The sequence below is a fragment of the Podarcis liolepis genome (assembly GCF_965112155.1).
Source record: "Podarcis liolepis genome assembly, chromosome: 1".
In the NCBI taxonomy this organism is placed as follows: Eukaryota; Metazoa; Chordata; class Lepidosauria; order Squamata; family Lacertidae; genus Podarcis; species Podarcis liolepis.
In genome coordinates, this window is record NC_139554.1 from 86766994 (window position 1) to 86793996 (window position 27003).

Genomic DNA, 27003 nt, shown 5'->3' on the forward strand with positions numbered 1-27003 from the left:
ACAGGTGCAGGAACTGGAAGCATCAGAAGTCAATTACTATTGGAACCATAATATGCCTTCTTTCCCATTTTCTTTCCCAGCTTTCCTTGTACAACTGCATTAGTGGAAACAGGGGGAAGGGTGGCACACAACAAGCGATTTTCAAGCTTTCTAGTTTCAGGAGAGTCTTCCCATGCTCGCTTGTGGGGCAAGAAGCATTGCATATCAGCCTGAGAATGCCTGTGGGCTGTAAAAGATACAGGGAGCATGTTGTAGGGCATATGGCCCAGGATCCAACTAACCCCGAATGCTAACAGAAGCTCCTGCTAGTGCAACAGGGCATCCCCCTCTCCTCTCCACACAATCTCCCTGTGACCCCCCCCCCCGATCCTCTCTAAAGGGTCAGAAGACCTCCCAAGAACAGTACATGAAGAGAGGAGAGGGCAGTTTGTTTTGCCTGGGAAGCAGAAATGTTTGCGCTGATGGAATGATAAGTAGAGGGTGACAATGAATTCCTCCTATACACCTCAGAGACCACTGGCCAGGACTCTTTAGGCCTCATTGCAGCCTTGTGTAGACTCAAAATGCTCTCCAAAACCCACCTAGCACTCTCCAGCAGCAGCATGCATTAGGGATGATTGGTAGCAGCAATGTGCAAACTACTTTTAAGGAAATCCTGCCTGCCATTATACTGATCCTTGTTGAAGCACCCCTGACGAATTTTCTTGGGGTTCCGAGGAACACTCATACATGATGACCTGTTAAGAACCTGCATGTTTTGAAGATTTCTACATCATTAATCCAGATGAGAAAAAAACCCCATTTCTATTTTTTAACTCTCTATTTCGATAAATCCAGCTGTCAGGCTCATATTCTGCAGCTGTGACCTTGGTTACTAAGCCTTGTGGCTCTTGGTTGCTTTTGCTGCAACAGGCTGGCATAGAAACAGAAGCAAGGTGTGTGACGAACAGTAAAGAAGGTGGTGATATTGAGGGCAACACTCTAGAATAAGTGGGGTGCCAGCCTTTAAAAAGGATCATTTGTCACTTTCACCATTCCGCCTGGTCCTGGATTCTGGATAGGGTGCTTTCTGAGGATTTAATTTGCCTGGAAGCTGTTATTCCTATCAGCTGATATCTGCCTGACTCTTCCTCGTGGTGTGGGTGTGTGTTGGGGAGAGCGTTTCAGGAAGGGGTGGGGCTCCATTTCCACCAGCAGTAACAACAACAGGAGAGCTGTTTGGGGTTAGTGTGTTGCATCGTGAGCCACAGGGACCCAACGGCAGCGTCAGAGACTGACCATGCCAAACATGGTGCCCACTGCGTGCCAGGCTTGTGCCGCTCTTTAATCAAACACCGTCCCTTTATTATTGTGGACTTCCTTGGACTGAGTCTCTGAGGAGGAGAGAGGGATTGCTCTGGAGAGAGATTTAAGAAAGAGTGGGCACCATGCCCTGGAAATGGATTAGCAAAACTGCTACTCTCCCGAAGGTAAGCCTTTGTTTAGGGTTGGAGGGGTGTGTGCGTGCTGTGGTGGAGATGCCAAGCCTTGTAATTGGATTTGCACATAGGAAAAGGGTGGGAATTAGTTAAACATCTCCAAATAGGGATTTGCCTTGAGCTCTGTTCTTTCTGGGCAGGATGGAATCTTTGGATCAGATCTTTATACGAGTTTTATGAACAACAACAACAACTACATACAGTTACTGCATGCACATGGTTCTAGCGCACATCTCTTTTGAGCAACCTCATGGAGTGCTGCTTTGATGGAAGGAAATCCAGTTCTGGCTCTGTGTGCAGCTTGTTTTCTCCCTTCATCACAGCCAGCTGGCTCAATGAGCCAGGAGTAATTTGTTCTCATGTCTACGGATGACACCAAAAGGGGGGAAATATGGTGTTTCAAGGTTTTATTATCGCTTTAAAGTCTGAATATCCTATACCTCATATAATCAGAATGGTTTTTCTAATCTGTATGAAATTTATTTGACACTGAGAATCTACTTGTTTTGTGGTGTAGTCTGTAACTGAATTTCATAGGGATCTGATGGAGAATGGCCAAGTTATTCAGCTTAAAACTTTTGATTTAATGCCTGTGTGAGGCAGCACCTCCCCCACACTGCCAAGTAATGCCTTAAAAATATTCTTTTGGCAGTTATATCCAGAATTCAGGTATGTTGCTTGGACTTCTCTCTTGTTGAAAATCCACTGTGTGCATATAAAGGAATAAAGTTTCAGAGTTAACCAGTTGTAATAAATGGGAGCTGAGGCGAGCACAAGTTACGTGTGTGTGTGTGTGTGTGTCGGTTTTTGCCATTAAGGCAGGTACAGACAATGGCAGCTTATCAGTTTTAAAAGGTACACCGACTAGCACTTCCTGGAGACATTTGAGTGCCTACAAATGGCATGTGCAGCCACTTGGAGCCAAGCCATTAATGTGTGGTGATACCTGCATGCCACCCTGCCTGCATGAATCTGCTTGGCTGAGGGGAGGCTGCACAGTAACCTAGATGTGCTTTCTAGATGTGCCAAAGCAGGGGACCCCCCGCCCCCTGCTCAAGGCCAAAGTATATCCATTCCCTCCTGAGATATAAACAGAACTGCCCTGCCTCAGGCAGCAGATACTGAGGAGGGGAAAGGGAAAGTGATGGTGAGCTGTTGGCGGGCAGAACTGACTGTGCTATGTGGGCTAACCTGCACCCCTTACACTAGCCTGCTGCTTCAGCTGTGGTAAAGGACACTGTCCTTTTACCAGTGTTGAAGTAAGATTCAATTCCTAGTCTGGTTAGGTTGTGTATATGGTGTGTGTAAAATTTTCTTGCATGGGACAGGTGGTTTAAACGTGTATGTGCATTTGAGGGAGTTTGCTAATGTGTATGTGTATTTTATTGTGTGTGGTAGTTTTGTGTGTCTGTGTGAGAGAGCACGCTTATCTCTCTCTGTGTGAATGTGTATGAGGGAAAATGGTCCCCCCTCTGCATCTGCATATGTGTGAAGGATAATTTTGTCGGAGTGCATGTGGGAGAGAGGATGGGAGACTTCTGACTGCCTTCTAAAATTGTCTTCATCTGAATTTCTCACTGCATGTTAGAGATCTTAATTGTTTCAGGAAAGCTGCACTAGCGGTGGGTCACCATTTTTGCTTGGTGGGCCAGATCCTTATCTGCCTCTATGCTCCACAGATCCACTTTGACAGATGGGTGGGACACCACTGACACCATGGGCAGGTTTATTTGTTTTTGCCATGCCTACCTGTCAAATCCCATGCACAGCACTTCCAAAGCACATGTTGTTGGCCACATGGGTACCACAGCACACGAAGCTTGGCCAACCCTTTGCTTGGCACTTGGGAAACATTGAGCATAAGGGCTTTCAGAGCACTTTCCAAACCACAGCTAGCTCAGGAATAGGCAAACTCAGCCCTCCAGATGTTTTGAGACTACAACTCCCATCATCCTTAGCTAACAGGACCAGTGGTCAGGGATGATGGGAATTGTAGTCCCAAAACATCTGGAGGGCGAGTTTGCCTATGCCTGAGCTAGCGGTTGAATGTTTGAGAATCACTGTGCAAAGTGCTTTGCAAGCTCTGTACTTCGCGCTTCCCAATCACCAAAAATAGGGGGGCAAAACTGCTTTCTGTGGGGATTAGCTGTGTGATCAAGTTCTTCATGGGGAACTCACCTGCGAAGCCAACTGAGCAGGCTTAAACTCACTGCCCATCAGTTGAAGGGATGGGAGCTTCGACCCTGTTTTCTGTGGGGATCAGTCATGCTGTCATGTCCCAAATGGGGAACTTCAGTGAAGAGCTGATGCAGATGAATCTGTACGTGCCCCATACCAGACATTAGATATGACATTAGGTGTGATGTAGGTGGGCACACCTAACAGCCAAGGAAAATGGCCTTGCAGGCCAAATTGGGACCTTTGCTGCGCCAAATATGGCCCACAGGCCAGAACTTCCCCACCTCTCTGGTATAACACATGTAGTCAAAGACAAAGCCATAATGACCGTCTTTAGGTTCAGCATGCTGCTTTGTCCTTATTCCCTCACTTGGCATTTCCATTACTGGGACCCTATAATTCAGCAGCTGTTTTAGAAGTAGGTGATTAGATCTGAGCTCTGCAAACTCACCATGTAAGTTTGGGCATGGGAGTGTGGAGCCACCTTGGGACGAGAGTTTTAGTTACTAAAACTTTTAACAAATGCTTTTAACTGAAGATACCAAAACAAACAAGGTGTGAATGTATATTTTCCTCTCAGTCAGATCTTTCTTTAATTAGAACCACCACTTAGTGTTTCAGAGGAGGTCACAAAGTCACCAAACAAATCGAGCACATATGGAATTTTTGAGGCCATGGGAATGGTGCACAAATAGAAGCTTCCTGCTCGTACAACTCACACATTTCCTCCTGGTGTTCTGTTCCGTCAAGGCCCAAGCGAAGGCGAGCCAGAGTTCAGTTCTAATGGCTTGGGGAAGACCTTTTTGTTGCATAGTGTGATGTTTTCAGCTCTGTAAACCTTACTGCTGGGCTGCTCCAATATAGTTATAATGGGGCTGTCAAATTCCCTGCATCCAAAGTTTTGTAGCATGCTCCGGCAAGACTTTGCTCTCACTTGCATGTAACACTGAGCTAAGCAGGCCAGATTTATATGGTTGTCCTTTGCATGGATTATTCAGTGTGTATGTGTGTGTGTGTGTGTGTACGCACCAAACTAGTATTTCCAGTTATTCTGAGTGCTTTGAGATTGTGGCTTTTAAATATCCTGGAAAATCTTGGAAAAGTGTTTAGTTAGGATATCATGTTAGAGCAATATATCAGTCGTACCGTAGCGAAGGTTAGTGTACTCTACTCTCACTTTTCCAAAATTCGGACTCTGCAAGCCATCCAAGGCAGCATACCCCCCCCCCTCCTTAAAGGTAAAGGAACCCTGACCATTAGGTCCAGTCGTGACCAAGTCTGGGGTTGCTGTGCTCATCTCGCTTTACTGGCCAAGGGAGCCGGCGTACAGCTTCCGGGTCATGTGGCCAGCATGACTAAGCCGCTTCTGGCGAACCAGAGCAGCGCATGGAAACGCCGTTTACCTTCCCGCTGGAGTGGTACCTATTTATCTACTTTCACTTTGAGGTGCTTTTGAACTGCTAGGTTGGCAGGAGCAGGGACCAAGCAACGGGAGCTCACCCTGTCGCGGGGATTCGAACCGCTGACCTTCTGATCAGTGGTTTAACCCACAGCGCCACCCGCGTCCCCCCTCCTTACGTTAGGGCAAAGCCTGCTTTTATAATCTATCTGCACTTTCTAGCCCCTCCCCAATTAATGAACCCCTTGATTAAAAAGGTTTATCAAGACTGCATGCCCTGTTTGTGGCTCTGTAGCGTGCAGCATCTTATGCATGAAGAAACAGTGGCTATTGTACAATTGGTCTGGGTTGAGGACCCTTTTGGGCCCCTGTGCATCAACTGAGGGGCAGGGGATTCAAATCTGCTCTGTGGAGGATTCAGGCAGAGGAAAACTTCCCCATGCATCAGCTGATGGGCAGGGAGTTCAGTCCTGCTTTCTGCTGGGATCTGCCCCCCAGATGTGCCTCTGCCTGCACCACACCTGATGTCACATATAATGCCAGGTGTGGGGAAGGTGGGTGTGGTTTGGGGAAAATAGCCACATGTGCCAAATGGAGAACATACCTTTGGGGCTCCCCAGTTGTTAGAGCAACCCAGTGTGTGTATATAGAAGGTGAACTAAACCCTAGTGTATTGTCCAAAACTAAGCCAAATCTCCATCTAATAGAAGCTGGTTAACTGGCAGGTCATTCGTTAAAAGGAGTGGTTGTGATTCATCTTCTGGAATGCTACACTTGGCAACACTGAGATCTAAATTACTAGTTTCAAATGATAGTGGAGTGAATGGAGCCATTCACAGCTTGCACAGAACTGATGTGCATTAAACATGTGGGGTGAACACTTTTCCTCATACACACCCCACAGTTGTCCATGGTGCTGATTGTGCCGGGCACAATGCAGTGCATGTACTAAAGCCATCCCCATGGCCTTGATCTAACCTTGGGAACATTTAAATTATGTCTTCTGAACATGGGAATATTCAGTCCTGGAACAGTTTGTCCTGCCACAATGCTGACATAGCTGTGGCAAGACAGTGCCTGAAAACCTGCCTAGCAGATATTCCCTTGACACCACAGATAAATTATAGGTGATTCTAGCACCCCATAGATTTTCCTACCTTCAGTGATGGACAGAAGCGCTGACCTGTCTTAACTGAACAGATGTGACGAAGGCTAGCAGATTCCGTCCTGAGGAAATTTACTGTCATTGAATCGGAGCAAATACCTTGACTGGAAAAGGGCTCTTCAGTATCTTCATGGTAGTGATTGCATCCTATGTGCTTGTGCAGTAAAACTGGCCTTGCATTGATATCTAGTCCACCAGCCTTCCAAGCCGCTGCTATTATCTTGACTGACTTTCGAGAAAATGAAACTCAACACAGCCTTTAAATTACTTCCTGCAGTTCTCCTCCTCTTCAATCCCTGGTGGCTTTTGTTCTGTCCAGCTTGATAAATAGTCTCCTAATGATCCTTGTTAGGGCCTTGATCCCCCATGTATTTGTAAACCCCCAGCTGCTAATTAGCCAATTATCTCTGCTAGTAGGACCAAGGAATTCAGACTACAGCAGGCTCAGTCAAGGCATTGTGTGGTGCTCTGTGCTCCTTTTCCTCTGCTAAAGTAGAAGAAGCAAAATCAGCCTGGGATGTGTAACACTGGAGGTGAAGCAGTCTGCTTTTTCACCTGTGAAGGAAGAGAAACAGGGTCCCCATATCCATGGGCATAACCAGGATTTATACGGAGGGGGGGGGATCAATGTTGGGGGAGCAGAACTGAGCTATCTGCTGCACAATTGGTCAGCTAGTCAATAATTTTTATTTATTTAGCTATGCCCATGCCTATATCACTTTAAAAAAACAACGCCTTCATTGAAACAGATTCCAGGATAGCGCACAACAGCAACAATTAGAAATAATTTTCACATTCAATAAAAGCAAAACATAACTTATCAGAAAACCAATATATCAGCTGTCATACAACAACAACACAGCTAAAGTCCCAGATGGTAGTCCCTTTAAAAATGCCTGGGCACCTTTTCCACTATAGGTGAAAACCATGGGTAAAAACCCCCAAAGAAAACAGCTGGGCATGAATGATTCTGAGCTTGAAAATTATCAGAGGGAAAAGGGTTAGATTGTTTTTCTCCTCCTCTGTCCAATATGCATAGACTCCCTCGCTCCATCTTTCTTTCCTTCTTTTTGGTGGAGGGGCAGAGTCTCTGCAGAGGAAAAGAGCATGAGGCTTGCTGTTAGTTTGAGCTTTAATGGAAGAGACATATCTCGCCTTGGGCTTCTGCAGAGTCATATGGCTGTTTGTGTCCTAAACAGCCCTTGATTGTGACAGGAGCAATCACAGAGCTCCCTCCTATGGCAAGAGGATTGTGTCATTGGTTGGCAAAGTCAACAGATATAAAACACATGCAACTTTTACATGCCTGGATAGGCGTGCCTAAAGGAAAGGCCCTGGGGAAACACAACAATGGTGCCGGCCTGATTTCAGGATAGAGGGACTTCTAAAGTATGGGTGCTGCCCCACTGAAAGGTTTATTTCTTCCAAGTTCAGAGCAAGTATTATGTGGCACCTGTAACAGTGCCATTAGGATATGGGATATTTCATAAGCCAATTTTTAAAGAATGTTGTGGATGGAGACATGGGACTACCACTTACAACATGCAAACTGATGCACAGGTACTGAGCAACAGCAGATTTTCATATTGATATGAGATATTATTTCCTCTAGGAAAACACATGCACAGAGAACAACCCCAACAGAACCCCCCCCCCCACTTCACCTTACATGTATCAGTTAGCTGTGCAGGTTAAGATAGTGCCTACTCTTTGCATAAATATTTCACAGCTCTTCTCCAGCCTCCTTACTGCCTGCTTGCTTTCATCTCCCTGTTTACTCTTTCCTCATGGGGCTTTTGTACGTAGTTCCTTGCCCACCAATAAGTGCTGCGTGATCTTTTGTTTCACCACTACAGCTGTCAGGATTTGGCTCTATTGAGAGGCTGTTGAACTGCCAAATGATATCTTAACTCTGTGCAGAGCTCAATTGTCACCAGTAAATTATGTCTTCCACCATCCCTCATTTCAAAACAGGAGGAGGCGAGGGAGCCGGGGGGGATATGGTTGGAAATAAAGAATTATTGTTCGTTATTTATTTCATAACACATCGCTGCTCCATAGATCCTAGTGGATGCTCCTCAATTCAGACACTAAGATTTCACAGTGGCTCTTCTGTTTTGAAATTTTGATAATCTTCACAGTAGAGGAGCTGTGTGGTGATACTTCACCCGGAGCGTTGTTCTTATTTCAACCCACAGCAAGCTATGAAAAGTACCTTCTGGCTATACTCTCAAAACTGTGGGTGGTCACAACCTTACAGCTTTAGAGAGGTAGTCCAGAGAAGATAAGGGTGCTATCAGGTAGCCTGCCAGTTATCTTGCGTGGCGAGTTCCCGCCCCCCACCAAGATAAATAAACACACGAGACACCATAATTAAGGTTAATTGGGCAAATTAGGCCACAACTTTATTGAATTCAGGAATGAGAGGCATTGGCTTAGGCATTGGTCCTAACGACTATCCGGCTCCAGCCCATTTGCTGGAGACACGGTGAAGGGTTAACACTGATCGGGGGAGTCTCCCGCTGAGGCACGTCGGCTAAGAGCTCCCCCGGGTCACCGCTCTGGGGCGTGCCTTTGGCCCACACCTCCATAGGCTTCGGACAGGGCCACGCCCCCCGGAGTCCTTTAACGGACCACCCTTCGTTCACTGGGGGGAGGTGATGGCGTTCCTCCCCCCCCACATCCTCTTAACCCCTTCTTACCAATGCCTACCGCCAATGCCGAAGAGTTGTGACGAGTTGCTACGAGGTAGGCGAAAAACCAAAAGGCTGGAAATTGCCAATTGGGAAAAATTCCTACCATGCCCCTTGCGGCGACAGGCCGAAGCCCATAGCAAAGTCAGACCTACCTAAAGCCCAACTAAAGGGAGGGAGGGTGGGGAAACGTGGGGCTAGCCGGAGAAGAGAGGGCGAGCCCCCTCCGCTCCGGCCCTAAATAGGGCAAGCCACGCCCCCTCCAGCCAGCCGATTGGCTGGCCGGGAGGCGTGGCCGGATGGGATTCCCCTGCTCTCGCGGGGGCTGAGACCAGCCCCCGCTCACATGGGGAAGGGCGTGATGCCCGCAACCCCACCTCCTGGGGCAGGCCCGGAAGTGGCTTTGTTAGATATTTGAAGATTTTGTGTGTTGACTTTGTGGGTTGCCTCAGAGTGCTTGCTCCTTGATTGAAGAGAAAGTAGCTATGGGATTAGACCTGTGGAAATCATCCCTCCAAGACTGAGTAGCTGCTCTGTTTGTCTAGGAGCAAGCCCATTCAGTATTCACTGAGACCAACACAAGATACGTTGGTTGCCTCAAATGATTATGGTGCGTCATTTGAGAGGTGTGTGCCAGCATCTGCCATGACTGAACATGCTGGAGCCCACCTCTTACTTTGTGTATCATTACAGTTGCCAATATAGGGAACATTTGCAACCTTGAAAAGGATTATACAGTTCCTTGGCTTCCATCATACTGGGTGTGAGGGACAATCTACCAATAGTGCCACCCCCACTTTGGATGCTTGTGCCATTAACTTGGAGCCCTGGAATTCATGGAATCAGCCTTTGACATCTAAATACATTTTAGCACAGAGCTCACTTCCAGGTCAGGTTGGGCCACCTGTAAGTATTCTTTGGGCATGAATCTGATGTACCCTTTTCCTTCCATGGAGCAATATTGGAAAGTTACTGTAAAAAAAAAAAAAAAGATTATTTTAACTTTTGTATTTTGCTTGCAAAGCCCACTCCCCACCCTCCTTTTTTTGAGGGGCATGCTTTTTCATTTGCTGAGCTGTAAAATGGAAAAAAGATCCTTAATTTGCTCCATTGGTGATGTTCAGTGAAGTACACATTTCATGGAATGCAGAGTGCAGTACTGAAGGCTATTCAAATACCCGAGAAGTGGGGAAAGAAGGAGATTGCAGTCTAACTGAAACTCCAGAACCTTAAATGCAGATGTTCCAGAATGAGCTGCTATGAAATATCTAGAACAGGGATATTTTGTGTGGGGGAGCAGAAAACATCTTTGATCGGGCCACCTTAAAGTGATATTTTCCAGGTCAGGCTAGGCAGGCCACGCTTAGAGGCTAGGCAGAAGGAGACCCAGTTGCTTCCACTCCTGCTGAATGTGTCACTCTGCAATCAAGCAACATACTGCAGTAACATTCTTTCTCACCCTTTTGTCACTCTCGTTTTATTAGGTGTTTGCAAAGTCCCCCAAAATTATCCAGGCACGACGTAAACCCTCAAGGTAAGGCTCAGTGTTTGATGAGAGTACTTCATGGAGAGTCTTTCTTGTGAAACTCAAAACACCAAGAATCACAAGTGGGGTGAGCGCAGCTGTGTTCAGGTTCCGCTTGCATCTGCTTGGCCAGTGTGAGAACAGGGTGCTGGACTAAATGGACCTTTGGCCATTCTTCTGTCCTTCCACTGCTCTCTTCATAATTAGGGACATGCAAAACTGCCTCCATTATTTCCATGGATATATCTGCTTTGCTTAAAATTGATAGCACATGTTCAAGATATTTATCTGCGAAAGCTAATACACTTTAAAACAAAACAAAACACAAGGGTAGGGTTTTCCCCAGATAGTTATTTGACATGTTAGTTCATGTGTTCAGATCTGCTGTTATACTGCATTGTTCTCATTTAAAGGCACAGAGATTTAGGATATGTTGTGCATGGCTCCCAGCTGAAAGGCAAGGAGTAACTGAAAGGAGTAACTGGAACTGAAAGGGGTAACCTTAAGAATATAATAAGAGCACTAAGAGATCAGGCCAAAGGCCTATCTAGTTCAGCATCATGTTTCCTATAGTGGTCAACAGCATGTCTCTTGGGAGCCGAAAAGGGCAGTCACTCTCTTCTGCTATTTTCTCCCAGTAGCTAGTATGTTGCCTCTGATGCTGGAGGGAGCCTCTGCATATGCACCCATGCTTCTTCTTAGAAAGAGCACTTACTGGCTTACTCTTGAATAGGGTGCAATGACAATTTTTGTTCCCTATTTACATTATTGCCAGAACACTATTTTCAGGGTGCATGTTAACATCCTGCACAATAGGGCAGCGCTTGTTTTTGTTCTACTTCCCCATGAATCCACAAGCATTTTTGGACAAAGGGTTTCTTAATTCAGGATGCTTGTTAAAAGCTGAAAAATGTGTTTCTTTGTGGCCCTATGCTTGTGTTACATGGTGTCAGTGCTGACATCCAGTGTTTGGCTTAAATATTTCCCCTTATCCAGACACACATGCGCTTATAGACATTATGCAACAATACTTCTTTATGGTGCTGTATTCCTTGGTTGGAATTATTCCCACAGCAGTTTCTCTGGTTGCTACAGTCTCTGGGTATCCCCAGATTTCATTCTCCGCATTTTGCACTGGTCATCCTGCACGATGGAACCCTATTCTGCTGTGCAGTATTCCATTGAAAGCAAAGCTCAAAGAGAATGTTAAGAATGGTCTCTTTCTTCCTTGGAGCCACAGTATTGCCTTACTCCTGATAAGCACACATGATGATTTAATTAAAATCTCCATGGAACAACTGCACTTTAAAAAATGTTCAGAAGCCCACTTGAAACATCCTGTGAATGTCCTCTAAAGTTGTCTGCAGAAGCAAAGTGAAACATGTTTGTGTATTTATTACTGCTAATAATAATAGCTTATTAATAACCTTCCACCCAGTTGTGTCATGATGATGTGCAATAAACAAAAACCGGGAGGAAACAGCTGATACATTTAAAATAAAACTAACACAATACAGAATACAGGTGTATCTGAAGAAGTGTGCATGCACACGAAAGCTCATACCAAGAACTAACTTAGTTGGTCTTTAAGGTGCTACTGGAAGGAATTTTTTTATTTTGACAATACAGAATAGATACTCATGCCAAAAACTCATTTTGGGAAAGCCTGCTAGGGAAAAAATGTATCCAATGGTTTCTGGAAAGGGCAAATAGTGGGTACCTATTGTACCTCAACAGGAATGTTATTCCATACAGCAGGCAGCCATGCTAAAAGTCCTGCTCCAGATTACTTGTTTTGCTTGCTCCACCAGCCTGCTGGAATAGTTCTCGATTCTGTCCTCACCCCAGGTGCTGGTGGCAGCAATAGCAGCAGCAATAGTTTCTTGCTCCACCTGCTCACTTGGGACTTCTTGGACTTCCCTTGCCGTGTTGAAGCTTGGCTGCACAACAGACGAGTGCAAGTAAAGTAAAATGTGTATATACACACACATACATGCACACAGATGCACAAACAGTGCTAGGGGAAGATTACACAGACAGACTTTCCCATCTTTATACCTTTGTTCTTCCCTCTCTGCCGTTGACGGTTTAGTTGCTTCTCTTTGCCCTAGGAGCTTGAGCCTAAACCAGGCCATGGAGGATACTTGTGAACTAGACCTGGTGTATGTCACAGAACGGATCATTGCTGTCAACTTTGCAAGTTTGTCGGAGGAGCAGACCTTCTCTAGCAACCTGAAGGAGGTGGCACAGATGCTGAAATCCAAGCATGGGGACAGTTACCTGGTAATAAGTGTGGGATATTTTAATTCATTTTTACTGTCTTCAGAAAAATGCTGGGAGCAACTGCATTCTGTGAGCATTGAATTCTGACATCATTAGCTATATTCTATTTCCCACAAATGCACCATATCAAAGAAGTGTAGACTTTCTTTTGTAATTGGTCTAGACCTAACTCATTTTCCTGGTCATTGATGAAGCCCTTCTTTACTGATTTCTACTTTTAAAAATTTCATTGTGGTTTTGTGTCACAACACCTCTAAACCCCTTTCGCCATAGACAACGCTGCTGATTCTGTCCACTGGGTGGTATTCAACTAGGATTTACTCAAAGAAGACTTAGTAATGTTCATTAATGCCAATGGGTTTACTCTGAGCAAACCTTAGTTGAATGCCACTCATTTTTGTTGTTAACGTAATGTTGGCAGCTTCAAAATCCTGAAAGCCCACCTCATTCACAAATCCATTTCATTTTCCATTCCAGTAAATTGCAGAAAATATATGGGTGCCTAAGCAGTACATGGAGCTAACTCTGAAAATTAATAATAATAATAATAATAATAATAATAATAAGAAGAAGAAGAAGAAGAAGAAGAAGAAGAAGAAGAAGAAGAAGTGTACAACTCATGCTTGCAATTCCAGGAAAAGGAAGCACATGCACATGTGTGTGTTTGTGGTGGTGGTGGGGGAGAAACATGTCATAGCCTTGGAATCCTGTAGTTGATGCTCCCATTCAGTTTTCTATCATATTGTTGCCCACAGGCCTCCACCTCATCAACCAACTCTTCTAACATGGTTTATTTATTTCCCACCCACTAGCTTTTTAACCTGTCAGAGAAGAGGCATGACATCAGCAAGCTCCATTCCAAGGTAAGATGGAGATACTTATTGATAAATCATGTTTTTTGGTGGAAAGGGTGAAAGAGAGATATCTGTGACAGGCTGGGGAAGAAAACTCTATGATACTCAGGGTCCCTTCCAGCTATATAACTCTATGAACCTAAACATACTACAATTCAACCTCCAGATCTACTTCCCCTCAGTTGTATGTAGTTTTTGGCTCTAGGCTTCAGTCTCAGAGGGGACTGCCTGCGTTGTTCCTGTTCTGCTTTTTGGAGTTCCCTCTAATGTGCTGTTCCTTAAGCCTTTTGTATGTGTACTTCCCTCTGCATGTTTGTTTTGTCCACTAATCCAACCATGCTGCTGCTGCCTTTGGTTGCCAAAGAAGCTGTTCATCCATCCAAAGCCAGGCACATGGCTGAAATACTTTTCCTGCCTCTCTGCTCTGAAGGAACAGCTAATATTGTAGGTTTGCCACCACGTGTATCAAAGGACAGTGGCAGCAGGTTGATATTGCTAGGTTGGCAAGTTGTAGTCAGGCGGGGAGCCAGGGGCAAAATACCAATCTCCTAGAAATTTCTGGGACAGAGATAGGAAGTGGTTTCCTTCTGCAAGCAAAGGCTCTAGCTTCACTGGTCAAAAATCACAGCAAAGCAAAAAGACAAGATAAAAGTATTGGAAATTGGGATCTGAATTCAACCTAGCATTTACCGTATATAAGCTTTTGATGGTGTTCAAAGTACTTCATCTAAGCAATCTTTAGAACAACCCTGTACAGTAGGTCAATATTATTATCCCCCTGCTTCAGAGCAGGGTAGAACCCAAGGCTGAGATAATAGTGGCTTGCCTTGTGAGCTCCTGGCAGAGGCAGTCATGCTTGTAGTCAACACATGAGTATGCACACAGATCCATACTGTAGGATGGCCAATTATTCATCAATGAAGGTTGTTAGCATTGGCAGTTCTGTATGCAAAATATGGCCTTTGCAAAGTTTTGCTGGAAGCTCTTGAGATGTTCTTAAGGAATGTGCTCAGAGCTCCCCAACTTTTCATATAAACCCAGCCTCAAAACTCTGTAAAGTGGATTATGCCATGAAGTACTATGGGAATTTGTTGTCCTTTCATGCTGCCTCAGAATCTTGTGCCTGAATTGAGCTAGCCTCATCCTGCCTAATGGCCTTCAAAACTGGGATTTGTTGTTGTTTAGTTGTTTAGTCGTGTCCAACTCTTCGTGACCCCATGGACCAGAGCACGCCAGGCACTCCTGTCTTCCACTGTCTCCCGCTGTTTGGTCAAACTCATGTTCATAGCTTCGAGAACACTGTCCAACCGTCTCATCCTCTGTCGTCCCCTTCTCCTTGTGCCCTCAATCTTTCCCAACATCAGGGTCTTTTCCAGGGAAAACTGGGATACATTTGTTCAATAGTAACATCTAACCAAAAGTGTACCGGGGGAGGAATCTTCATCTTCTTTAAGACTTTCCTTTCTTCTTTGTCTTCCTCTTGCTTGGAAACCTCTGCTCTCCTTCTGCCACAGGTGCTGGATTTCGGATGGCCTGACTTGCACACACCTGCCCTGGAGAAGATATGCAGCATCTGCAAGGCCATGGATACGTGGCTGAATGCTGATCCTCACAATGTGGTGGTTCTGCATAATAAGGTGAGGAGTTTTCCCTGCAGAGTTTCCATGTGGTTCCTTCCTCTGCTTAGTTGGAAAGGACAGGATAGGTGGCTGTGTGAATGACAGCCATTTGTTTTTCACTTCTATGTGTGTGTGTGTGTGTTTTGGGGGGGGAAGGAGGTTATTTGGTTGTTGTTTTTATTTTGATTATATACTTTGTGGTTTTATATTCTGATTTTGTTCTGTGACCTGCCCTGAGACCTCCGGGTATAGGGCGGTATATAAATTCAGTAAATAATAATAATAATAACACCATTTGAACCTGGCACCTGAAACTTAGCAGGGATGGTGCCCACCTGATTTCTAATGGGAAGGAATTCCCTAGAATTGGGCCTATTACATGGAAGGCATGAGTCCTCATTGCCAAAATTTGTGCTTCTGGTCTATGGGAGACCATTAATATGCTCCCCCAGTTCATCTCAGTGATTGGCTTAGGACACACAGGGTCAAGCAAGCCTTCAGGTATCCATTGCCTAACTTTTGCAGGGGTTTTGTACATTAGTGCAACCTGGCCTAGTAGCACCCTCCCTTTAGCAAGCCTATGACTAACACACATGGCTGGACTGGCAATTGAATTTTATTTCTCCATGGTAGCTGAGGGCAATAGAGTGACTTCACAGGAGGCACATGCAGGCTGTGTGGTGCACACAGATCTCTCCTGCGGTAGCTCCCTGCCCTCATCATCTGTCTTTCTCTGCCTAATAGTAGGACCAGCCCTGATGCTGCTGGTATTGCATTAATGGTTAGATTTGCATTGTTGTTATATTTGGACATTTTATTCCTTTCATTGCTTATGTATGAGGATGGAGAGTGTTGTTGCTTATAAAAGGACTCTTGCTATTTTGTTCAGATCATTAAACTTCAGTCAGAAATGCAAGCAGTGGAAAAAGGAAGCAGTTTTCTTCTATGCCTGTAATGGGAATCAGAAAGTATAATGGGTATAAGAGTATTGGAAGGATAGTATGGGAGTAAAGATGGGAGCTGAATGGGGATTAGGTATTTAGCAAGTTGTGAGAGAAAGAAGCATATCTTTTTAGATCACTAGACTTCTGTGATGAAAATGCATATGGATTTGATATGCATCAGATAACTATGGAAGATTAACCAAATACCTTTTAGATTATAGTTTGGGGCTTTCTACTGTCTTTGGATTTCTGCTGTTGGTGGCGTAGTCCTTTGTTCTGAAATCTGCATGGAAACCCTGTGGAGAGATTGCTTGAGATTTTTGGAATGAGGTGCCATGAGTATGCTGATGACATCCAACTCTGATGGCTTTTTCAGATGTGATTTTCCTGGGTTTAAAAACCATAATTAAGCCATGAAAGTCTGTAGGGCCTGCACATTTCTCTCTCTCTCCCTTTCTCTCCCTTTTCTCTCCCTTGATCCTGGTCAGTTTACATTGCAGTTTCACATCATGTCCAAAATGGGGAAATATGACCTAATGCCAACTTATTAACCAGGATCTTAAAGCCAAATCAATCCAGCAAGGTTACCCCAGGCCATTTGGGTGTGCAGTGCAATTTATCCGCCACTTCAGTTTTTATTTCAGTGCTTTTTTATGAGTTTGGGTCCCTTTTTATGTTTTTGCTGTATTGTATTGAATGTTACTGTGTTTTATGTTTTTATGCTGTAACCTGCTTTGGATTGATCAGAACAAACTCTGTGCACAGTTTTAAGTACAACAGATAAAACAAAATAGACCCTGACAACAGATTCAGAGTCATACTACATGCAGCAGGGCAGCCATGCTTATTTGTGAATCTGCCCAGCTTGCTTATGGAGCAGGATTGGGGTGACACCCATTTTAAAAATTGAAACAGAGTACATAGATGAGGGATGTTGGTGCTAACTTCTCCCCAATGTACTTCCTTGCCCTCCATTTCTCCACTGTTCCTTTCAAGCTTTCAGTACTGGAGTTGAATTGAGAGAGAGAATTGTTTGAAGCACAGCTAGTTTATGTTGTACCCTCCAGGTCAGGGTGGTCCAATACATGGCCCAAGGGCCCTCAACAACATTTGACCCTTGTGCTGCCTTCCAGAGAGGTGCTGGGTTTTGGGAAAGAGGCGTGAGGGCTCTGATAGGGTCCTAGAGTCCACTCCTTCCCAAAGCCTAGTTAGTGTTTCCCAGCTTTGGGAAGGAGGTGGGAGGACTCTGGGACCCTGCCAGAGCCTTGCACCTCCTTCCAAAGCCTGGCATTTCCCTTTCCTGGCTTTGGGAAGGCAGTGCAAGGGCTGGATTGGGCGGGGTGTCCCTGGGCTCCTTTGGGAGGAAGACTGGACTATAGATAGAAATAATAAACATAATACCCAATGGTTTCGGGGTGAAGCAGATAGGTATGCACAGATCTCCATTATCCACTGTACTACAGCAGCTTTCTCATTTTAAAATAGCTCCCTGGTTAGACATTGAGCAGTTTGTGCTTTGAGGTATGACAGTGGGTGCACCAGTTTCCTCTGAAAAGCCTTTTCTTCACAACGTGGAGATTGGGTTTATGAGAGGATGCCGCAAAATCAGAGCTCTCTAACGGCCTCTTAGATTCCCCACAGGTCAATTGATGTCAAAGGGAACAGCGACATCTACTGACCGGCCTTTCCTTCCTGGTGGAAAATGCATTGTAAGGAGTAATCGAGAGTGAAGCGGAATCAACCAGCTGGTTTCTCCCTGCCAGCCAACATAACATTTGATTCTTTTAATTTCCAGTAATAGGCTGCCTGGTCTGAATGGAGCCTGCTCCTCTCAAATCCTGGACGTATCAGTAGGACATTGTTCCATGGAATGCTTGAGAAATTAAACCTTTGCAAATGCCGATATGAATTGACCTGATTTGGACCTTCCGGACCAACATGTAGATTGGAACTTAATTACCCACAGCCTTTGATGTTTCCTGAACGTTCTGACAGAGTTCTAGGTGCAAAAATGTAGCAAGTTACATTTGCAAATGTGCATTTTGAGAGAAAACATATTTTTAAAATAGGTATTTAAATGCACCTTTTTGTGTGGCTTTTTGAATAAAAAGAATGCAGATTGATGTGGAAATAAGTGTATATAGGCAAAACTGACATGGATTGGATATTGTTGTTCTATTCACTTTGGAGAGATCAGACCTTTTAGTGGAGATGGATAGCTGCTTTCTCTTTTACAAGACTTTCTTACCGGTCACTCTAAACCACTTGTTTTGCTTATGTCTTTTGCAGGGGAACAGAGGCCGGACAGGAGTAGTTATTGCTGCCTACATGCACTACAGCAACATTTCAGCCAGGTAAGAGAGCCTCATGCTGTGTTGCATGAGGGGTGGTGAAGACCGTAGTTTTAGTGGTGAGAGGTAAAGTAGAAGAGGGAACAGGCTATTCTGGAGCCTCTGCAACTTTAGCATGTCTGTTTTGATCATAGCAGTCCAGAAAACAACCTTGGAATGTACTTTCCTGAATCAAAGTCCCAGATCACTCATCCTAATACAGGCACTCCAATTGTGTTCTCGTGCCACTTCAAAGCTGGTGGTGATTATAGAACTGTTCTGTAGAACACAAAATACCTAATGGGAAATAGCTCTTGTCTGGCCATTCTTCTGTGAGTGGGAGAAGTTTCCCACAGTGCTTTGGCTTCTGGAGAAGGCCTTTCTGTTTGGTTTATATGGGAACGAAGGGCCCCAATGAAGCTTCCTGCTGGCAAATTCTCCAGGGAATGAGCTTGAAGGGAGGTGGCCAGAGAGAGTGACTGGAGGGCAAGGCCAACAAAGAGGGATGAGAACATAGGGCCACTGAGTTGGGGTACAGAAGCTTTGATCTTCTGGGTCTCAATTTTTTGGTCCCAGAGGGGTCAGTGAAAAGAAAAAAAGTTTGTTATAGTTAGGCTGATATCACATTTCCTGTTCTACAAGTTGAGGCAGAATCTCCAGTAAGTGACAGTATTATATATGTACTATACTAGAGAAAGAAACATAAAGCTGTGATATATGCATTGCTCTACTGAGGATTGGCTTATTGCATCAGTACCTCAATTGACTTATTGCATCAATACAGTCAATTGGCCAATGCAGTCAATTAACTTATTGATAGGATGCCTAGAAATGTCATCATTTTTCATTTGAAACAAAACATTTCGCAGCATGATAATCCATCCCATGCATGTCTGTTCAGAACCCCCACTGAATTCATTTGGATTTGTTCCCAGTTGGGTGTGTATAGACAGTGTTGTGCCCTCTCGATGTTATTGGGCTGCAGCTCCCATCAGCCCCACTCAGCATGGCCAATAGGCAAGGGTCAAAGGACTCCAGCAACATATGGAGGGCAGCATGTTAGCTGACCTGGGATTGCAGCCTGAAATCCCTATTGAAATTCCCTATATCAATTATTGGGGAAGAAAGAAGAAGCCTCTTCTTACTTGGGGCCTCTCTTTTTTTCCAGCTGAGGTACAAACTTTCCCCCCTTTCCCATGGAATATGTCTGTGCCAATCTCTTTTCTTTATTCCACAGTGCAGACCAAGCTCTGGACCGGTTTGCCATGAAGAGGTTCTATGAGGACAAGGTGATCCCAGTGGGGCAGCCATCGCAGAAGAGGTTAGTCTGGAGGGCAGGCTGGTGAGGGTTTTCTGCCTTCTATTGAGTGTGACTGCCGTGGTCTTCATGGAAAAGACTGCTTTCGTTGTGAGACATTCAGAATGGATGTCTTTATGGCTATCATAGTGTAGATATCAAAGCTCAGGATGTTTCTCATGTTGCAAAAAACCCCACTCTGTTTAGTGTTGAATTTCTGAAAGTAAGATACCTATTGGGCCTGCAGTGTATTTTCAGTCAGTTTCACTAGGTGGTGCTGGAGCCAGTCATGATGAGTCTTTGGTTTTTAATGGGAAAATGTTCCTCTGTCTTGGAGCCACTACCAACATCTCAGCATAAGCTCTCCTTTTTAAAGGGCGTTCCAGCATCAAAATATGATCAAAATATGAACTTTGCGTTACATAATATAAATACATTTTTCATGTCTGAAAACAGTTGCCTGCAAATAAAGTGGAACAGGGAACGAGTTGTTCTGCTGTAGACCCCTGAAGTAAATCAGAACTGATTAGTTAACCATTGGCACTCTAGATAATGCATACAGAAGAACTGAAAAGACTTAGGTTGGCACCTCCATTTTTTGTATGAAGGGTCCCTACTCCCGAGTAGCCTATGGGTGTTTGATTGGTTCTCCTACTGCTATTGGGACTATTTCCAGTGGCTCTGTTGACTACAGAAATATGTCTAGGCACCCAGGTTATGTTTCTAGGTTAGCCAGAAATGGAGACACCAGGACTGCATAAAGCAGCCTCTTAACAAGATTTCATCCTTGTGAATGTTATACTACAAATGAAGATACCGTACCTGTCCAAGCCCAGAACTGCACTAGCAAGATTTGACACCAAAAATGTAAATCTGGTTGGTACTCCAGAATATTAAGGCTAAAAAGAACCAAACTTGTGCCAACAGCTGTCAGGCAGATTATTCAAAAACAGGCCCCACAGTGCCTAAAGCCAGGGAAGGCAACACACTAATTCCAGACAAGTTCTGCTGAGCAAAAATCTTTCATGCCAGCTTCTGAGATATCTTAAGAAAATCATGAAGCACGTTTAAAAAACAAGCAGATTTAGAGACTTGTGACTGAGACCTTAGTATAAATCACTATGAGAGAATTGCCCAGTTTCACACTGTTTGCAGAGGGCAACTTTTCTTTATTGAAGCATTAGAAGAAGAAGAAGAAGAGTTTGGATTTGATATCCCGACTTTCACTCCCTTTAAGGAGTCTCAAAGTGGCTAACATTCTCCTTTCCCTTCCTCCCCCACAACAAACACTCTGTGAGGTGAGTGGGGCTGAGAGACTTCAATGAAGTGTGACTGGCCCAAGGTCACCCAGCAGCTGCAGGTGGACGAGCGGAGACGCGAACCCGGTTCCCCAGATTATGAGACCCAGATTAACCACTACACCACACTGGAGTCTTTTAAGAGGCTCCAACTCATCTCCTGACTACTCTTGTGGTTTCTTCCCTAGGTATGTCCACTACTTCAGTGGTCTGCTGTCCGGCACCATCAAAATGAACAACAAGCCCCTCTTCTTGCATCATGTCATCATGCATGGAATTCCCAACTTTGAGTCTCAAGGAGGTAACTGACCTTTTCCAACCTAGCCAACATCACACAAACATAGCTGTCGTGAGGCTGAAAAATAACAATGTCAGTTAGTTGATGAGGAATCCCATAATTTGTAATTCTCACTCTGGACCAACAGATATCGAAGAACAAAGTGAAAGTATTCAGTAGATAGAACAGACTGTGCCATTGTAGAATGCAGGGTGCAGATCATGTTTTTTAATGTCCTCCTCCATTGCAAATTTCTTGCAAACAGAAAGCCAAATCAAGGAAAGGGCACATTAGCAACCATTCTCCTTGACATGCTAGTTTTCTGTTTGCATGGATTTCTTTTTCTTCCTTTTTTATCTGGAGGAGGATTCAGAAGTGGTGTCCTACATGCCTAACCTGAAGTTGTGCAGTTTGTTTTACCACCTTATACTGCAACATAATAGGGCCAGTCACAGTCACAAGAGTCTTCCTTTAACCCATTAGTCTTACTTTCAGCAGCTTATTTGGGCAGCTTCTGTTGGTTTTATCACATGGAATTGGAGCAGATGTTCTCACATGTTCCAAGTCAGCTCAGATTCATCCACCTACTTGCAGTAAAATCCATTTTAACATCCTTGGGCCGAATGTTCTTGCAGTTATTCAATTCCAGCTCAGGATGTTTGATAAGAGCATAAGAACAACCCTGCTATGTAATTTCCAGTGTTCCCTCTACTTGTGTATCATGACCCTAAGACACTGCACAGCAGTGGAACAACAGTTTTGAGTCACCTTAAATTTTATTATGACATAAACTTGTATGAACTAGAACCTACGCATCAGATGCTTGACATCAGATGTAACATTTACTTGGCAGGTATGTATATGCATATGGGGGAGGGATTGTAAGCAGTGAGATCAGAATGAATTGAAATAGAAAACAGTGCAGATAGTGACAATTCAATTAGAGCTAGAATGCCTGCAAGATCAGCACAGCTACTCTTTACAACAGCAGTGCTAGGTGATGAAACAATCCACTTGACAGAGCCACGCTAATTAACATCTGTAGAGGGGAAGGAAAACATCAACTCTATTCAGATCCAAATGAACAGAGCTGAACTTCCAAAATCCATATCAGTCTAATACCTTTATTAGGCCAACTAGAATGCTTCAAAACAGTATGCAAGCTTCTGACTTATCCAGATCTATTCATCAGCTCATGGTAAACAGAGTGGGGATAGAGAAGAGAATATATCTGACTACAGTCTTAAAGCAGAATGTGGGAGGCTGTAGTGGAAGTTCAAATGAGCTTTGTTAGCTGCTATGCAGGTTTTAGGTTGCACCTGGAATTTTGTGGCAATTTGGTTGTCCTAATAAAGGTATTCCTCTAATAAGGATTTTGGGCTTTTCCCCATGAGCCAACATGGTTATCTTTTCTTACTGTTTAATTATTATTACAATTTCTGGTTTCTCCTAGTTACTTTGACTGCATTGAACTTTCCCCCACCCCCCTTGCTGTTGCTTGCTTATATTGTTTTACTGTTTTTATTGTACACCACTGATATCTTTAGGGAGAAAAAGTAAAAGGATGATGATGATGTCAGGCAGTTTCATGTTGGAGCCGCTTGTTTTTCAAGTACTGCCACTTTAAGATGAGTTGCAGGGTGTCCTAGCAGATTGAAATGTTACTGTACTGGGTTATATTGCTGTTTCAGATGCCAGATTTGTGTCCATTTATTCTTTAGCATAGGAACTGATACACACACGGTACCACAAGACTCTTCTTTGGTTTTGCTGCAACAGTCGTAAATCATCACAAGAATGGGGTGATCCATTCTGTGACACCAAGGCCCAGCTTTCAGCCATCTAGATCTATGTGGTCCTACACCCAACACTCTTTGATAACTTTGACACACACACACCCCTAATGTGAATGTGTTGGGCGTACAGATTGGATGTATTATTTATCTGAATTTGGCTGTCCAACAGAAAGCTGCACTAGTTCTTTTGGTTTTCTGTCCTCTGGGCTTTAGGCGCACAGCACACCTTTGCAATAGAGAGAGCTGGGCAGGGGAAGTTAGTTCAGATACCTGAACCCCTTATGTCTCCAAATAAAGGAAGAGCCCGCTGTTTGTGCTGTGTTCTTTTCCAGGGCATCTGTCAGTGTCACAGACCTGGTCTTGTTGGCTGCAGGGTCACTGGAAAGCTCTCCTCCAGGCGAGACTGTTTGTCTTGGCCTCTTGCTGTTTGTTTTCCCTTCTCCAACTAATCTCCCTGACTAATGAAGGTCTTTTTCTCCCTGTCTCTGATTTATGTTTCTTAGGCTGCCGGCCCTTCCTCAAGATATACCAAGCTATGCAGCCTGTCTACACATCTGGAATCTAGTAAATATTGACCTGGAATTGGCACTTCTTCTTTTTATTCCCAGCACTCGTTTCCCCTCCGTTCCTTTCAGACCAATGGGGTGGGGACTCTGTCTGAATCTTGGGTAGAGGTGGGATCTGGGAGGGCTCTCATTGCACATCATTTGTGCTTTGCTTTAACCTCCATTGCCAGGAACCTGCCAAGAAAACCATAAAGGAGGGAGACCGTCCCTTCCCTAAAGACCTATTGAACTGCATAGGCATAGCAATGGGCAGGAGAAGATATTGCAGACATACTATCACCCATGAGAGCAGCATTTAAGACTCTCTGCATATGACACTTAATTTTTCCTCCATGTGGGAAAAACATAATCGACTAAGCAGCCTTTGGTATGTCTACAGGGTTAAGCTGTTTTCAGCTCAGTATAACTTTTATCCCAAGGAAGGTGGCAAATTGTTGTTCTATGAAACAGCTACAGGTCTTAATTGGCTATTCTTTTTTTAAAAAATGGCTACCTAGATGAGTTTTAACTGAGGGCTTACTTATATTTAATCACTTAATTATAAAAGTGCATATTTAATAAATCTACACTAAAAATTTAGATATGTTTTATTCAAAAGGAAATTTGAGATGGAAAGAAAGGCAGTCATCAATACCTTCTTTTTCGTTTTCAAATCAAAAAGTGTGTCATCCAGTTTCAACCTCACCCATTAAAATTTGTCCTGATTTATTTTTGACCTGTGAAAGCTTTGGTTGATTCTTGTACTGATTGAATCTCTGGTTGCAGAGCAGCAACGGCAGCATTGGATAAGCTGAAAGAGTTCTGCAAACATTTGTCTAGACATATGCAGCACTGCAGGGAAGGATTAGTACAGTGGTACCTCGGGTTAAGAACTTAATTCGTTCTGGAGGTCTGTTCTTAACCTGAAGCACCACTTTAGCTAATAGGGCCTCCTGCTGCTGCCGCTGTGCTGCTGCTGCACGATTTCTGTTCTCATCCTGAAGCAAAATTCTTAACCTGAGGTACTACTTCTGGGTTAGTGGAGTTTGTAACCTGAAGCGTCTGCAACCTGAAGCATCTGTAACCCAAGGTACCACTGTACCTGTTTATGTGGGGTAGCAGCTTCCATATTAAGAAACTTCAGAAGTGGAAGCGCTGAGTAGATTGAGTAAAGGAGGTTAGGATTGTGCAAACTAGTCATGTTAAATTCTGGGACAAGATTTTGTGAAGATCATCTGGCATGCAAGCTTTCTCATCAGCAATTATATTATGGAAACTCCTCATCCATATCTTTGCTGATTGCTATAGGTTGTCTTGCATAATTGATGTGTTCATAGTGCCGTTCCCCTGTTCTAATCTCTCCAAATAAGACAGAAATGATCAGTGTGAGTGGCAAAGGAACTGCAGCCAACCAAGGCAGCCCCAAACTCTCACACTAGTTGGCTCTCCTCTGTTCTTCTGTCCCAATTTCCTGTTTAGATCTGCCTCGAGTAGATGAGGCTCCTATGTTGACCCAACTTTAGGGAACAGCATCCCAGCTGTCTATGCTTAACTTATTACTTCTTCTTTGTAGCAATGTGCAGGGGGACAGTCAGACCAGCATCTGCATCACTATAGAGCCTGGACTACTCTTAAAGGGAGATATCTTGGTAAGAGTAAAACATAGCTGGTTTGTTTGTTTGCTTTGGTCCATTTTCTGCCATTGTGGGGCTTTGGCTCACTCAGTTTAGCAAGGAATGAGAGAGAAGTTAGTTCTGTTCACATTTCAGTTCATGCTTCCTGAACCAATGAGGCTGCATACACTATACATTTAAAGCACATTCCTCTCTTCACCAAAGAAATCTAGGAACTGTTGTTTACTACTCATAGAGCTACAAGTTCCAGCATCCTTATCAAACTCCAGTTCCAATAATTCTTTGTGTGTGCATGTGCTTTGAATATATGGTATATAGTATGGGGACGTGGGTGGCGCTGTGGTCTAAACCACTGAGCCTCTTGGGCTTGCTGATCGGAAGGTTGGTGGTTTGAATCCCCATGACGGGGTGAGCTCCCGTTGCTGTTTCCCAGCTCCTGCCAACCTAGCAGTTCAAAAGCATGCCAGTGCAAGTAGATAAATAGGTACCACTGTGGCGGGAAGGTAAATGGCATTTCTGTGCACTTTGGCACTTGTACTCTGTGTGCCAGAAGCAGTTTAGTCATGCTGGCCACATGACCCGGAAAATTGTCTGTGGACAAACGCCGGCTCCCTTGGCCTGAAAGCAAGATGAGTGCCACAACCCCATAGTCACCTTTGACTGGACTTAACTGTCCAGGGGTGCTTTACCTTTTTTTACCTTACATAGTGTGTACACAGCCTTAGCAAAATGAAACACAGCTGTCCTTTGAAATTTGCATTTCTCCAAATTTTATGATACGAGTCCTCTAACCAAAAACTGCACCACTGTACATATATCAGTGAAAATACCATACAAAACATTATAGTAGGGCAGGCGTAGGCAAACTCGGCCATCCAGATGTTTTGGGGCTACAGCTCCCATCATCCTTGACCACTGGTCCTGTTAGCTAGGGATGATGGGAGTTGTAGTCCCAAAACATCTGGAGGGCCGGCTTTGCCTATGCCTGTAGTAGGGGAAATTGCTTGCACAAAAATGTGTGTATTAGGCAAATGTGCATATAAACATGCATATATTGGGAGAGATGCACACAAAAATGCACACAATTTTGCATGCAGAATTTGTGAGGATTTTTTTGTTCTCAAATTGATGCAAAAATGGGGCAAACTGCATAAGGTTGAGAAAATTTGGAACTGACATGGAGAGATTCATCCACCCCTACATGCAGCATTAGTAGGTGGTTCAGTTTTGGAGATGCCAGAATAGGATGCTGGAGACATGCACAGTCTGCAGGCCACAATCTGCTTACTCTGGGATACTGTGCAGTTGGTGTGGGGTGGAGAGAATCGTTTGTTTTCTGGCAGGTCCCCAAGCTTATGACTCTTCTCTTTTCTTTTCTTTCCTTCTCTTCGCTGCCCGTCACCCGCCGGCAGCTGAAATGCTATCACAAAGAGTTCCGTAGCCCAACTCGAGATGTGATCTTCCGAGTGCAATTCCACACCTGTGCCATTCATGACCTGGCCATTGTCTTCAATAAGGAGGACCTGGATGATGCCTTTAAAGGTAAGAACAATTGTATAAATGGGAATGAAGGGAAGCTGGCTTAGTAAGCAGAGGATCGAATCATAGAATTGTAGCATTGGAAGGGACCCTGAGCGTCATCTAATCCAACCCCTTGTAATGCAGGAATCTCAGCTAAAGCATGCATG

At 44.3% G+C, this 27003-nt stretch overlaps 1 protein-coding gene across 46 annotated transcripts in view; it reads left to right on the top strand.

Annotated features, from left to right (window-relative positions):
* TNS1 (tensin 1) overlaps positions 1-27003 on the top strand; it is a 331981-nt gene that overhangs the window by 216799 nt on the left and 88179 nt on the right. For 33 of the 46 annotated variants that reach the window (XM_083487986.1, XM_083488019.1, XM_083488029.1 and 30 more), the window contains 10 exons: positions 10398-10447; positions 12550-12721; positions 13534-13584; positions 15090-15212; positions 18428-18492; positions 19706-19789; positions 21252-21364; positions 23640-23700; positions 25255-25330; positions 26728-26857. In XM_083487986.1, coding sequence (XP_083344112.1) covers positions 10398-10447; positions 12550-12721; positions 13534-13584; positions 15090-15212; positions 18428-18492; positions 19706-19789; positions 21252-21364; positions 23640-23700; positions 25255-25330; positions 26728-26857 — 925 coding nt within the window. Of the gene's footprint in view, positions 1-1212; positions 1470-10397; positions 10448-12549; positions 12722-13533; positions 13585-15089; positions 15213-18427; positions 18493-19705; positions 19790-21251; positions 21365-23639; positions 23701-25254; positions 25331-26727; positions 26858-27003 lie in introns of those variants that run through there. The other 13 variants (XM_083487997.1, XM_083487996.1, XM_083488025.1 and 10 more) reach the window with 3 other exon arrangements.